Genomic DNA, 15,718 nt, shown 5'->3' with positions numbered 1-15,718 from the left:
TGCACTGATATGTGTAATTAAATATTTCTTGAGCCCAGAGGGAGCACATTTACACTTTAAAGAGGGACTGCTAAGCTAAAAGATAATTAGCATCACATGTGAGGGCTTTGCTTAAAATATATATCTATTATGCTATCACTTCTCGCTGTGTGCAATGGCATTTACTAACACTGCTCACTTTAAAAATGGACAAATTCTTATTTTGCCAGCTAATTAGCGGTTGCCAGTGTCATTTTTGTGATGTTGCAGCTAGTAATATGAGCCCAGTTGCATAGTCACAAAAGTGATCATTGGAAACTGTGACTCTGCTGCAGGGACAATGTGGGAAACCCCTTTTCTGAGCCTCTAACGACCTCTGACCTTTGCTTGCTGATGGTTTGCATGATGATTTCTTTTTCACTCAATGAGCCAAGGGTTGGTTTGTATTACTAATCATTCTTTCTAAGTTAATTCTTCCTGTATATGTGTATATATATATATATAAAATATATATTTTCCTCAACATTCGAGAACTTTGCTTACTGATGAATTTTCAGCTCACTCTCATTAGCCAGAACTAAGAATGAAATAAGATGTTGCTGCATTTCTAAATATTTTCATAAGCTATATATAGACACAGCCATGAACCAGCTGGATTGGAACCCTTTGTTTTAATGTGCTTTCTGAAATGTGTGACGATGAAAACGTTTGAAACGCCTTCAATAAAACTGACAAACATAAGGTGTCTTTCCCTAACATGTGTCTCTGGCTGTCTGATTTACTGGGAGATCTGATGTACTGATAGGCTTAAATTGAGTTTGCCATTGAAATTTTATTAGGACTTTGGTAGATGGCTAGTCACAACACGCAAACATGATATTAATGGTGCCATACAAGGAACAAAGGAACCACACAAGCAGAAAAAAAGGCAAAAAAAAAATGGTAAATGCTCCTCTGTAGTTATTAGCTTTCATTTAGTTCTTTAAACACAGAAATTACTTATTACTAATGCACATGATGGGGGGATGGAAGGAGAATGACCAGCTGCACGTAGGGGAATGCAGATTGACTGTGTCAGATGTTGTTATGGACGTTTCAAACATAATTTACTGTACAACATAAAACATAAGTATCAAGCCTTCTATTGTATAGGAGGAGTTAGTTCTCAGATATGACCATGAACTGAGTAGTTCAGTTATGTGACAACTCTACTTGTACCTTAAGTCATTGAAGTTCTGGTTGGTAGTGCCTGCATATATATGCATTTATGGACATAGAAATGGTCCATTTACCTTCTAAAGTCAGGTGCTTCTCAATGACCTAACACTTACTTCACTGAACATTGTTCTACTGTATTAATTACTTACATCAAGGAATAGAGAGGCAAAATGTCTCTGCAAATCCAATTTACATTGGTAATCAAAACAGTAAGAATTGTGACAGATTCCTGACTTCTAATGTTTAAAGGCAATCACTACAAGAACTTAATAATGTTATCAAGTTTGGTTAGGATCTTAAATAATAAAAAGCAGAATATGAAGGCACAATTACATGGGACAGCAGCAGCACCACCATTGCCTATTTGGATTGAGTTGCAGGTATCCTGACTCCCTGTCAGATCAGAAGTTTAGGCATCTTCAGGCTATACTGTAAGCAGTGTTTAAAGATATATGCATGTTTTCACAGCACAGATGTTAGTGAATAGATGAACAGCCAAGAACTAAATGATTCAGTAGGTTAGTTATGCTTTAAAATTCATAATAACCTCATGCCACAGTTGCCAATTTCCTGTAGCACGCTTCAGTTTAACAGTCAGCATCCTATGTAGTACTTACAGTGAGCTGGGGACTATGAGAGAGTCTGAGCAGCCCTTGGAAGCTGCCATATGAAATAATTTTATATGAGACCTTCTAGCTCCAGTAAACTCAAACATCTCATCAAGTAAATGGAATGAAAGGTTTTGATTTCTCGAAGCAATACTTTCCCATTTTAGCCATTATTCAGCTTGCCTTGTTAACATAAGTGTGCATATTTTATGGGTTTCTGGGCCTGTAACATACTTGACGTGCAAAATATATCCTAAAGCAGAAGAGAGGGTTTGGGATTTTGGGTTTTGTAAGGTAATTTAAATAGATTTAAACCAATTTTGTGGTCTCTATTGTTATAGCGGATATCTTGGTTTGCTTCAGCCCTAGTTAACTCTGAGTTCACATACCAGCAGACCTCTTCTATAGCTGCACTTTTATTGATTGACTTCACATCTATTCTCTTGCCACTGAGAATGTTTAACCAGGAAGCTGTAGAAGACAAGAATGTGTAAATATGAAATGCATAAGACTTCTGCACTAGAACCAAAGCAGTGAAGAGTACTGATGGCTTTAGCTATTTTGACCACGATAGATTACATGTTAGAATTGTGTGAGCTTTGCAGGAGATTTGGTATTTCCCTTTCTAGGGACAACTGGTTTTGCAAACCATCACATATTGTACAATGTATATTGGAATAGCCTTTTTTTTTTTTTCATTTTGGGTTCGGTTTGATGCCCCTTGATACTTCTTTGAGGAAGCTTACGAACTTCAAATTGGCTTTAAAATTAAAGCATCTCAAGATAATCTTACGTTTGGAGCTAAAACATGAGATATTTGAGAAAAGAAAGCATTTATTTTGCCTAGCCAACAGCAACAATGAGATGTTTACTGGGATTTCTACAGCAGCAAAGCAGAAGCAAACTTTAAACAAGATTATGTAGGTAACAACTGCTTGTTTTATTGGGAAATTCTCAGCCTGACTGTTTCTTTAAAGACTGCAGTATTTGCTCTATGTAATTGCTTATTTTTGACAGTTGGCTACAGAAGCTGTGTGATATACTTAATTAATTTTTTGTGTCTGTTTTATTTCAGAAAAGTAAACAAGTGCTACAGGGGTCGCTCTTGTCCAGTAGTTGTTCATTGCAGGCAAGTATAATTTCTAAAATAGTTTAGAGAGATTTGTATGAGTAAGAATTTAATGCAGATGTAAAAACAAAAAGGACGAATTAAAGCTTTAGATTAATCACTGAATAGACAGTGAGGTAGGCTGATGTATGAAATGTAATTCAGCTGGGTTTTTTAATGCTAATTAATACTTAGGATCTGTTTTCATAATAAAATTATCCTTTCCTGTAGATGTTGTGCTGTGACTTAACAATGTATGGCCACCCTTTCCGATACAAGATGCACTTCAGTTTCATAAATCTTCTTTGGAATGCTAATGGCTCCTTGCATTCCCTCTCAGATTAGTCTTGTTGACTTTATTAACTCTGAATTACGTTTTATTTCTTCTTTGCTTGCATTTAGTGATCACAGTAAAAAGAGGGCAATGTAGGTGGAAACCTACCCAGAGATTGAGTAACCTGTTAAACACAGATTATCTTTAGGCCTGAAAGTCCAATGCACATAAGAGCTATCAGGCAGATCATTGAAAAACTTTAACATAATGTTTGTATTTGGTTTTACCATTACAGATTCTGAATTATAAGGAGAATTATACACTTATTTATCAAAGATATTCTTGTAGATAAGGAAGGTAAAAAAACCAGCCCTGCTAAGAGGCTGGTTGTTTGACATGTGGTGCTCCATTTTGGGTGAGGAGAGAGGGGATGTGTTTCTTACATGTGGCTCAGCAGAGTCACCTTCCAGTGGGGCCCTCTGCAGAGGCGAATGCCCTGGAGGAGGTTTGTTGCATTGCCTTCAGGAAGCCTGAGAAAAGAAACATTTGATGCAAAATGAAGAACCTTCAGGTTTCTTGCTCTTTCCTTACTGTGATGGATGGAAATGTCTACCATCTGCTCAGTAGTTTTTGTTTTTATTGAGCCTGATTGCTGCCTTGTCTCTCATTATTCAGTTTAACTAATAAGATTGTGTCTTTGTTCTCTTCATAGAGATAGGAAAAAAAAAAAAGTTATTACCATTACCTCATTTTTTCTAAGCAGTGATCTAGTAACTGGAAGAAAAAAGCTTCTGTCTACAGAGACTTAACAAAAATTAAGTTTCATAGCCCGCCTGTAAACAGAATGTAATAACGTGCTTCACGCTGTTCTATTATTTTTCCTTTCATTAATTCTTGTACACAAATTGAGCTATCAATAAAAATAATGACTTAATTAATAAAACTACATACCAGTCTAATTGGTCACACATGCACCTTTGTAAAAATTTTGGGGAGGGGAAGGAAAAAGAAAAAGCTTTTACTTAAAGTCTTAATTATGTTTGCTAACAGCAGCTCTAAAAGAGCATCATGCTGGCAATTACATGTTGCTCTCTGAAAGGGACACAAGCTGCATTCAGATTAGGGAGCTTTCCCCCTCCCAAGGCTTGGTCTCACATCTCTGAGGAAGGGTTGATGATACACAAAAGTTAAACCTGTTTCTTAGGAATTATGGTGAAGGTCTTTTTCTGATCATTGCAACTAAGGAAGAATTATAGGGAAAGGTAAAAAGAAAAAGCGAGCTCTTTGTGGTGAATACTGAAGAAAGATTGCAGTCCCTCAGTAATCAAATATTTTGGTTCTCTAGCAGATTTTTGTACATGTTCTCTCTGACCGCTGTGTTCAAATGCAATCTGACACACTATGGAACCATTCTGGATAATGGTCTGCTCTAGCTTATTCTGTGCTTGATCTCATATACAACTGACTACAAGCTCATTATATGTACATATTTTCATAGAAATGGTATCCTGTTTTAATGTTAATGACTTTTCTACTGTTGCTTAAAATGCTTTGCTTGCATAGGCAGAACTTTAAAAATCAAGACAAACCCCTGTTATCAGTGCAAGCTAGCAGTTAATCTTTTACAAACAGCTTGTCTTAATTCTGTGCAAGCCTTCTTTCCTCCCTCAATACCCTCTTTTTAGCCCCTCATTCTCTCCTCTCTTCCCATCTCCTCTCCCCTCATGCATTAACAGTATGACATTAAGATCAGGTACCTCCATATTGAATCTAGATGCACGTTGATCAGCTTTACTTTATCTTTTTCCCTTTCTGTTGGCAGCGACGGTGCGGGAAGAAGTGGAACCTACATTCTAATTGACATGGTTCTCAATAAAATGGCTAAAGGTGAGAATCAAAAGGCTTGTTACTTAGTACTGAAAGATGTGCTTCTGTTGCCATGGCAACATGGGGAGCAATATTCACAGAAAATCTGAGAATAAATTAGAGGCAAATTGTACTCTTTTCCTGAATGCTCTTAAGTTTTATTTTTATAGCAATTTCAAACAACAAACTCAAATGCAAATGCTTTGTGAATGAGCAGGTGCTTTTGCACTATTGAAAGGCATTTCAGTTTTGAAATTTATCATTTAAAATAGTCATCATAGTTTTTAGAAGATACTCTGGGTCTGTACAATCCTTATTTTGTGCTTACATGCCTTAGGTCCTGGGCTGCTTCAGGTCAACTGTCACCTACGCAGCCATGACAGTCAAATGTCACTACATTTCTTTTTGTAGATGCCCATTGCCGCCAAAGTGCCTAGAAATTGTGGTACCAGACAGGGCTTTCATGGGCTGCACAAATTAGTCTCTTAAAGATCTAAAAAAGTGTAGTGAACAGGACAGAGGACTGAAAATCAATCAGCTAATGCTCTGTTCCCAGTTCTGCCACTATCCAGTATTGAACAATTTATTTAACTTTCCTGTTTCTTAGTTTCTTTATCTGTGAGATGTAATTTTATGATGTCAGAAATCGTCTGTCAACATAAACATAGTTAGTGTTGTTTGTTTAAATGAAGTCTATAGGTTTTCTAGTGATTGAGACCGTTCCTTTACAATAAATGGTTCGTGGCGGTACTTGAGATAGTCTGAAATAATCTTTGTGTGTTAAAACTTAAACCAAATGCTGTCTTCAAAGGGAAAGAGAGTAAAAGTGGGCATGTAAACCTGACCATATGTTAAAAAGTATTAATAGCAGTCAACTTTATTTATATGTTGTAGTCCTTCCTCAGGCTTTTGGACATGTTTGTATCAGAGGAAGAGAAGCCTCGTGAGATGGAAAACAAACTGAAAATAGTCATTTGCCTTTCTTAGTTCTTAACCTAAACTCTTAAGCCACCTTGATCTGTCGTTATGAACACACGTGCATTTAAAGAAAAAAGATTATAAATTGTAAAAACATGTATTAATTTATATAAATAATATTTAGTTCTTTGAGTTCCAATCACTTCACAGTTGTTACTTAAAATTTGTAATATGGACATATTTTATATGCAGTTTAAAATCACGTTCCATGCCTTGCACTCACGTGCTTTTGCATCCTGGAGATCCGAGTCCTGTGGGACGTAACAACCTCCTGACTCTTTAGTCAAGCAATTTTTTACTCTCCAGGTTTTACTAATATATCTCATCAAATGGGGATGGAATTTTGTGCCCATGAGCATCATGTGGAACTTGCTGGCGATGTTAAAAGAAGATGTATGTTTGCCTTCTCCTTAGCAGTGTACTGAAAATAAATTTTTCAGTGGGATGAGATTAGTTTTTCATGCTCGTTGGAAAATAGGTTTTCACTCTGTGAAGGAATATGGAGATATTTCCAGTGCTTGTTACGTGCCACGTGACAACCTAGTCTTTAAAAATGGAAGCAATGGTACATCATAAAATTAATGGAGACCTTTGTTAGGTGTTTGTTCGGCTCATTTCAGTCATCAGCAATGGGAAGCTGTAATGAAAACTAGATTTAAAGTATATGCAATTTACTCACATAAAGAAGTAAATGAGAAGTATTTTCTAGCTTGAGGCTTTCAGCCACTTAAGGGAGGGTTGACTTTGTTGTAAAAGCACTGAAGAATGCCATTTATTGACTCCATTGTAGCATGTAATGTCAAATTCCATTTTAAGTGTGGGCTTAGCACTTCACAATACCAGACAAGTCATGTGAAACTGGCCAGAGAAAGGCGTCACAGGGCTTTTGGAGATCGGTCACCCCCATTTTGTTCTTGACCTGCTCCCCTCTGCCCATGGGGGTTTGCACCGCAAAATCCTCTGACCTGGTGCTTTGGCTGGGGTTTAAATGAAAGATCAAAGGGCAGAGCGGGCATCTCAGCCCTGCTGAGGTGGGCCTTTCCCAGGCTGTCACACTGTGCGGCCACCAAAGGTTTTGTTCGGGCGGGAACCGGGGCCCAGCCTGTGCGGCCGGGGCCCTCTTTGTCTGGCCTGAGAAGCTGGAGGCCCAGGTTGAGGATCCAATGTTCATCAAGTGATCAAAGGCCTGAAGCCCTGGACATGAAATCTTTCTTTCCATTTCCTTTTCTTAGAGAATGAATTGCACGAGTGGCAAAGAATGCCCTTTCCAAAGCTTTTATGTGGAGTGCGAGGGCTAACTTCAGAGTCCTTCAGCGCTCAACATAAAAATGTAAGTGCACTTTCAATCTGGGACCAGCTGCAAGGCCAGCATCTAGTAACATTTCTTTCAAAAAAGGCTTTTAAGGATTAAGGCCTTCAGTCTTTCAAAAAAAAAAAAACCAACCAAAAACCAAACAACAAAAAAAAAAAAGCACCCACCCTCCAACAACCCACAAGGATAAAAAAAAACCAAAACCAAAAACCACCACACAACAAAAACAGACCTTCAAGAATAAACTGGGAATAATTTGAGTTTCTTGTTCTACTGTCTGGTTTATTAGAAAGTAGACAATACTGCATTTTCAAATCAAAGTAAATAGAGGAGTACTGAGCTTCGGCAGTGGGAAAGTAGAAAGCAATCAATAAATGCCTTAGCTCTTTAGTGGGGCTTTTAATAGGGTAGGTTGAGAAAAGGAGATCCTTTTTCAAGTAATGATTTACTTCCCTGCATTCTCTTAGACAGTTAACTGTAAATGCCTTTGTCATTTACAATTTCTTCTCCTACTGCTCATTGAATTAGTGCTAATACTTAGTCTATTAAACATGTTATAAATTCATATCTTCCACAATCTTCTCTGTTGAAGTCCCTCGTATTATTTTGGGTGCTGAAAAGCACCAGAAAGGAATCTGTTCTTAAAGCCTAATGCAGGGGAAAAGAAATCAGGTTGGGAAGGATTTTGTGCTTTTGACACTCGCCACTTCAGTCTGACAGCCCCAACCCCTCCGAGAAAGCAGGAATGAAGTTTAAAGAAACACAAAGCTCCCTATTTTAGTGTGCTTGCAGAACAGAAAAAGCTGGTACTGAGGGTAGAAGTGCCCCCTCGGTGTGCTTAGTGGGATGGTGAGCTGGTTGGAGGGCACACAAGAGCAGGCACAGAGTTCACAGGAGACCTCTCTCAATCAGCAAATGCCTTCCCAGCCCCCAGCTGCCTTTGAAAGCTCTGCAGTGCTGGCCTGCAGGACTCCCTCTGGCTCTGCACAGCATCAGGAGGGATGTCCTGTTGGATTGCATTTTTAATGAATTTCACTGTCCTTTGTGCAGTAAACGTAATGACTGCATCCGTGCATTCACTCCAAACATACATTGAATAATCTTATTAGATGCTGGAACAGTCAGAGAATACCAGTGTCTTTTCAGTGCTATCATTTTTGCGTCAGGTCAGGGGCAAGTTTTAAATGCAAGTATATCCTTTTGCTTAGTTTCTCAGGTAACTTAGTGCCGCTATTTATCATGTAGTTTATTACTGTTGTTATTTTTCTTGCTAGATTGATATGCAGAGTAGTTACAAGACCCTGATCCTATACCCATCCAAGTAATAATAAAAATGAAAGAGTGTTAAATGCGGCCTTACCGTAATGCATTTAAATACTATTTAACATTATTTTAATATGATAACTATTTAATATGATACTATTTCTACATGGGTGTTACAATTTTATGGCAGTTACCAAGTCACCCCTCACTCCCTGATAGACAGCTTAGGCGAATCTTTAGTTTTGAGGGAGAAGTTGGGAAGTGATTTATTTGAACTCCATGCACACTTCCATGACAGAAAATTATAATGGATTTGTTTTGTAGATAATAACGCTTGCTGGATTTTTGCCACAGACTGTTTTTCTGAGGCTGATTGCTGAGCATTTCAACATTCTTGGTGTATTTACAAGCTTTATCTTTTGCTACTAGGGAAGATAGACTGATTTAGATTTAGTCCACTTGATATTCCTTCTTCACCCCAAATTCACAGTAACCCTGATGCAACTGGGGTTTTTTCTCATTTATTGTTTTTCCTGCAGACTTACTGTACTGACTAAAAGTTCTATTTTTTTTGCAAGACATTTTTGTTGAGTGTTTCTGGCACACACACACAACAAAAAATAAAGTAAAGATATTATGATATCATTTTTCTGAACTGAGAGGCTTGGATAGTGCAGATAATAGTTTGATTTTTAGATATTAATCCAGCTAGCAGCTGCTCGGGGTTTGCTGACCATCCATTTTCTTGTGTTTGAACTAGCTGGAATGAGATGAGTCAAAAGGAAGATGAATATGAATTTTAAAATCCCTTTAAAGTATTGATTTCTGAATTCTAAAACCCAGGGAAAAAAAAATTCAATTTAGCAAAGCTGAACCAATGGTTTATTCTCTCAAATTCAAAAGCTTGGATTATAATTGATGAGCGCACACGCTCTGGCCTGGGCTGGCTGCGGAGGTTATCTCCCGAAGTCCTTTCTTTGCCCCCACCACCCTATTGTCTGAGGGTCTTGTGAGTCAGCTCCTGAGCAGATGCAGTTTATACCATGACATTTTAAGGCAAAACAAAAGATTCCTTAATTTGCCTTCTGACTCATCGTGATCAAATTATTTTGGCTAATCTGAACCCTTGCTGAGGTTTTGCTTGTCTTCTGTGTGGATTTCAGTCATGATGAAGTTGTGGGGTTAGCTCCTCTCTGAAAGGATTTTATGAAAGAAAATGCCCAGATTCATGTTTAAATGGATTCAATCTGCTTCTTTTTGAATGCTTATGTTCAGCTGTAATGACACAAGTATAGAGTATTTCTGATATAGAAATAGAGCATATTTCTGATATGCTCTTGGTGAACGAGGGAATGTTTCTTTAACCCAGGATCTAGCTTCTCCTGTTAGAACAAAATTTCATTCAGTTTTTGAATGAATGTATGGTGTAAGAGATTTTTCATTTTTTTTTAATGTTCTTTAATGGTAAGAGGGAAAGAAGTAGGATTAGAAAGAGATGGTATATTCTGGAGAAAAGTTTACATCAAAAAAATTCAGGATTTAAAAACGCATTTGTTTTCATGGTCTAAGTGGGAATCAATCACATTGGTGGTCTTTGAGATTTGGGCAATATGGATCACTATCTGTTGAGAAAAGTTAAAAAATGCAGGCCAGTAAAGCCAGAAAATGAGATTTAGCACTTTTGTGCTATGCCACAAGACTGCCTCAGTTCTCAGCAGCGATAATGCTAACCATGTAAATCTGAAATGTTGCTATTTCAATTTCTGAAGGAAGTTCTTAGTGTCCATGTAAACATATCATATGTTGTAAGGCCACTTTTCCAAATGAGCTGCATTTATGTATTGTAACTTTTATGTAATGAGTTACCCTGGAAACACAATTAGGCAAATAGTGCTCATTCTTGCAGCCTTTCCCGGCAGATAATTAATCACAATGAGAGCTGGGCCCCCAGCTACATGCAGAAGTGTATAGGGGAAGTATAGGACATTTTTTCACGGTCCAGCCTGAATTTCTCAGCAAACTTTCTCAATTTAGAACTAGCTGTTTAAAATGGTGCTTTTCTCCCTTTGCAGAACGCATTTTGACATATAAAGCTTTAAAGCTTTTGGCACATTACTGACACTACAGAGTCACTGATTAATAGTTCACAAAATGAACATAAAACTGCAGTGTGTTCTACAAGCTTCTGTTGTGAAATGAATTGGTGACCATGAGGAAGGTGGTGTTGGTCGATGTTTCCTAGTGCATGTTGTATGGACTGCGTTTTTAGATGGTTTCTTTTGTGGTGTATAGAGATTTCAAACAGAAAGCAAACAAATTATTGATGTAATTTCTTTGGCTTTTTTCTTTCTTTCTTTTTTTTTTCTTTTTAGCTAGTTTAGTGGCTGGGGATTACTCTACAAGAGCTGTATTTCTTCAGTTATTTGCTGTTCTGAGGATTTTATTGGAAAAGAATTGGGAGTAGGAAAGCATGATAAAAAGCAATCCTAATTATTCAGGGTTTGGGGCAAATGAATTGTGAAGAAAGACTGATCAGACATGGGCTATTCCTTGGGAAAGGGAGCACGAAGGGGGGTCCCCATAGAGCATTAGAAGACCCTGAAAGGAATGTATTGATGTCAGTAAGCAGCTTGAGATAGTGACTAATTTGAAAACAAGAGGTCATTGACTGAAACTAAGGAGGAGACAAGCAGATAAGGAATTTGGGCAGCATTTTTTCACACAATGGGTAGGTTAGAATATGGAAAAGGGAAAAAGCTGGTCATAGAAGTACTGTGCTATCAGTTTGAGAAGCAGCTGGGCAAATGTTTGGAAAAGGAGGTTTATATACAGAGTGAAGAACTACTTTTTTTTTGTAGCTAATCTCATGCAGCAGTCCATAGAGGGATTTGAAGAGAAGTGTTTAATTGACCAGACAGTAGTCTTCTGGTTATAAAGGATACAACATATATTACCTAACTAAAGTGTAATCATTCCACAACTTCTATAGAAGGGCCAGTTTTGTCACTTTTAAGGATAAGCTTTGTTAAAGAATGAATCCATAATAGTTGCATCTTTTATTCAGGTCACTCCATGTACTGTCTTGTGAAAGCATTGCCACCTACGTGCAATGTAAAATCAAAGTAATGTAAAATGCATTTCCTACAATTTAGTAGTTTCCTGTGGGTGAGCTACTTCTGTGTCCCCTGTATGGAAAATTCATAATTTCCAAAGGGGACTCCAAGATTTTTAGGGCATGTTTTCAGAAATGGCACTTTCACAATCAGCATCTTAACTTTGCTCATGTTTGATTCAGCGCATGGAGGTGAACTGCTTTTTAGGTAATTCACTGATAGTTTCTGGAAGAAGAGGTACTAGAAGCAAATTGTGTGGGGCTCTATGGGAGCTGACACTGGGGAACACCTATGAGTAGGCAGCATCAGTACACCCACAGTCCTTATTTGTGTGTGTGTGCTTGTATAAGTTGAACCTAGATGTGTGCACTGGTTCTAGCGTGGCCATAGGTGATTATGGGATATCTTACCCTATATGGAATAAAACTCATTAAATTCTATTTCTTGCATGTAGTAATCTAGGAATATTCCTTTTACTTATGATTTCTGGGGAGAGTGGAGGAAATCTAGATGTAAAAGAGAAACAGTTCCTATATGGTATAGAATTTCATGTGCATACTCTTGTGCACAGTGGACGTGAGGAAGGATTGGTCCTCAAATTATCATCTATTTGTATTCAGTTACAGAGAGTGGTTTCTGCATGGTTTTTTCTGCATTGACAAAAGACATTAGCTTAGAATCTGACATGTCAGTAGTGTATGTCTATCCTTGCAAGCTCAGAAGCGCTATTTCCCTGTAGCAGATGTTAAAATACTAGGCTGTGCCTAAGTGTTCCATCTTCAGTATCACCTTCCTTTGGACTGTGTACTGACAAAGCTGTATCACTAGCATTTATAACATGCAGTTTTTGAGTATCAATATAAAATGTGTAAATAATAACACATTATGTAATGCATACTCTCTATGTGCATGACTCACAGTAATTTTCATTACTTCACTTTTATTACCTTAATTATCCCCTTTTCCATTTATGTGTTTTCTTTACCCACTGGATTTTCTTGGCTTTGTTGTTTTGGTTTTGCTAAAAGCAGTGGAATTCTGATTGAGGTCATTGTTAGATGTATAGAAGCACTTAGGTATTTTGTCTGAAACTGAAGACAAATCACTGATTCAGGTGTACATTGGCTTCATCCCTAACTACATACAGACATGCACACAGATTCTGCTCCTGTCAGAGGGAGAATAAGCATTTAATGAAAATGCCAGCCAGAATACATTTGTCTTTTTTGTTATCTTTAAAAGTGTGTCCTTCACTATGTTTTTGCTTGTGCTTTTCTCTTTCCATGAAAAGCATCAAATGATCCTCCTGGCCAATATCAGAAATCCAGCAGCAGACATCTGGATAACTACAAATGAAAATTGCTTTTGTTTTTGGAGTTTCTAACTGTTGTTTGGCTCCTATTTTCAAGCCCAATATTTACAGGAAAAATATTCTTGTTTCTTTGGAGCAGAGCTCTATATGAACAGAAGTTACTCTTACAACACGTTTTTCAGCTCCATCACCTTCTCTATGCTATACTGCAATTAGTTTATCTTTTCATTGTGATTCCTGTTGCTTTTTCTTTTGCCATTTCTATCAAAAACTGCCAAATTGAGGGATGAGGGAAGAAGGGATTGCAACAGACATAAAACACAGATCTCAAACACCATTAGGTTTGGTACTTCTGAGCCCAAAAGTGCAGTGCAGAAACTCAACCCTTTTCAACTCAGGTTCATTCCAACTAATTTCAACTATATGAAGCACCTGCTGATGGGCATCTCACCCCACCTAGTTGTCTAAGTCTCCTCAGTCATCAGTGGAGAAGAATATGCACCTGTGGAGGATAATTCTCAGGCAAATGAATTGCCCACCAGAGCTTCCCCTCTGTTGGGGAGCTGTTGGGAGAGGAGATTACTAACTCTGATTCAAGCTTCAAGGATGGCTGGAGTAGATGGGAATGAAGCTGGGCCTCTGAGACTAGCCTAGTTAGTAAATATTACTGGTATGCCATTAAAACTAATGGTCAGTGAAGAAGTGGTGTTACACTCTCCTTAGTTATCACCCTTTCTTCTTTAATCAGATTGAATTTGCCCCTCATATGGTGTGATTAAATGTTTTGCTGCAACATTAAGTACCCAATGGGGCAAACACTCATTGGAGCAGCTACATAAGCTATCTTTTAAAAAAGTTGTCAATGGGAAGCTGGAGACATTGTGGGCATTGCAAATCCATAGCATATCTGTGCAACGTCCAGCCAGTTTGGGCACTGGGGACAGCATAGCTGTGAGAGTGTAATAGTCCATGGGTACAGATACACGATACCCTCTTAACTCCCCAGAGGGCCTACTTCTTCTCTACACTATTACAGCCAGCAGTATAGATGGACCCTTTTTGTGTATAGGCTCCTGGCAGACATGGATCTTGTTACTGTCTGGTTTCCTGTAGGAAGCTTCTGTCCTTGAGTCTCTACAGTTCACTGTCTGCCTCCTTTCTAGGACATAGCTAAGCACTAAACTACTAAACCAAGAGAAGTCCATGAATTTGCCAAAGTCCTCACGCAGGGAGGGAAGAAAGGCAGCATAAAGCCACTACGTACAAGTTCGCTTTGACCATGAGGCATCGCTTTTAGGCATGAGTCATGCAGTCAACACCCAAACATGAAAAGCACTTGTATTCTTCCTAAACACAGACATGCTGTGAAGGGACAGCTCATTGTCCTTGATGACACTGTATTTTTGCCTTTATTTTCTTTCTGTGTACTTTTGCTATTCTGTCATATTAGGAGTGACTCTTCCATCATGCTCCCAACTGCCCTGAACACTGTACCGTGCCTCACTCCAAGGCCAAAAGACTGCCAATCAGCAGCATCTTGAAAATATTCGTTGGATCTTTTTCAAGTTCTAGCAACAGCAGTAGAAAGAACTATATTAGGAACTCTTCCTTCAAGATTTTAACAAGGCAGTTATCAATCCGACCTAACAAGTCCCTTTGCCCTTCAAGGCCTAATTCCAAATCTATACGATATAATAAATGAAAAAAGATGCATTAAGCAGGTAAAGTCTGACTAGAATGAAACTGAGTACTTCCTGCTGCAAAGGGAAAGGCACTTGATGTGCCATTTCTATATTACCCTTAGAATTCTTTTTCTTTTTCTCTTTCTTCCTGTTGGGATAAATGCTTATTCCCACATAGATCATCATCATCTCCTTAAGGAGAAATGGTAACAGAGCTAATAATCCCACATTTACAACTGCTCAGCACGACTCCTACATCATACATTCAGCTTTGTGATCAGGGGGAACAGAAAGAGGACTGAGAAAGGTGCAAAGGGTATTAGAAAAATAAAAGCCCAGAGTATATATCTAGGTCCTCACCTCTCCAGTGTCCATGTGCCTTGTCATCTAATCATTAATGGATTTGCCTTCATAGCAATTTAATAAGTAGGGAAAAGATGCTTCATTGTATAAATGATGGTGTGAAACAAAGAGTGAATTTAATATTTTAACCAAAGCGATGCAGGAAGTCTGAGTGTTAGTCTGGAAGACAAGTCAAATGTATTGAAATGTCACAACCTAATGACCAAGCCATCCTGCAGGACACATACAGTACAAATTTATAGCCATTCTGCAGAGTTCTAGTCCTATCTTTTGAGGAGATATACTGGTAGATCTGAAAGTTGTTCCCAGCCACAGAAAAAAATCCTTTTTAATTTAATATTTATGAGTGATATGTATTTGTGAAACATCACAAAGAAATATCCTCAGTTTGGGATATTTAAAAAAGAACACCCCACACACACACAAATAATTGCTTTGATGAAGTATTTAAGGATCATTTCATTTTTATAAATACATAGAAAATTCAGAGCATCTAGGGCCTAAAATATTCTTTTTAATACAGCCCTTTAATATAAAATTCTATCAGTCTCACAGAATCTATGCTGCACTTTTCATTAGTAATGAATAAAATAGAGCTTTAGAGTTTGCCTTCAGTGCCAGCATGTTCAAGCCTATTTCATA

The 15,718-nt window shown here is 38.0% G+C and overlaps 1 protein-coding gene across 1 annotated transcript in view; it reads left to right on the top strand.

Annotated features, from left to right (window-relative positions):
• PTPRN2 (protein tyrosine phosphatase receptor type N2) overlaps positions 1 to 15,718 on the top strand; it is a 612,734-nt gene that overhangs the window by 582,521 nt on the left and 14,495 nt on the right. Inside the window, exons 20-21 of the mRNA XM_068146020.1 lie at positions 2,881 to 2,934; positions 5,010 to 5,074. Coding sequence (XP_068002121.1) covers positions 2,881 to 2,934; positions 5,010 to 5,074 — 119 coding nt within the window. The remainder of the gene's footprint in view (positions 1 to 2,880; positions 2,935 to 5,009; positions 5,075 to 15,718) is intronic.

The sequence above is a fragment of the Melanerpes formicivorus genome, unplaced genomic scaffold (assembly GCF_026170545.1).
Source record: "Melanerpes formicivorus ecotype bairdi unplaced genomic scaffold, bMelFor1.0.p_v2 SCAF_13, whole genome shotgun sequence".
Lineage (NCBI taxonomy): Eukaryota > Metazoa > Chordata > Aves > Piciformes > Picidae > Melanerpes > Melanerpes formicivorus.
The sequence above is the reverse complement of the archived record's forward strand: the minus strand, read 5'-3'. Positions and strand labels throughout refer to the sequence as shown.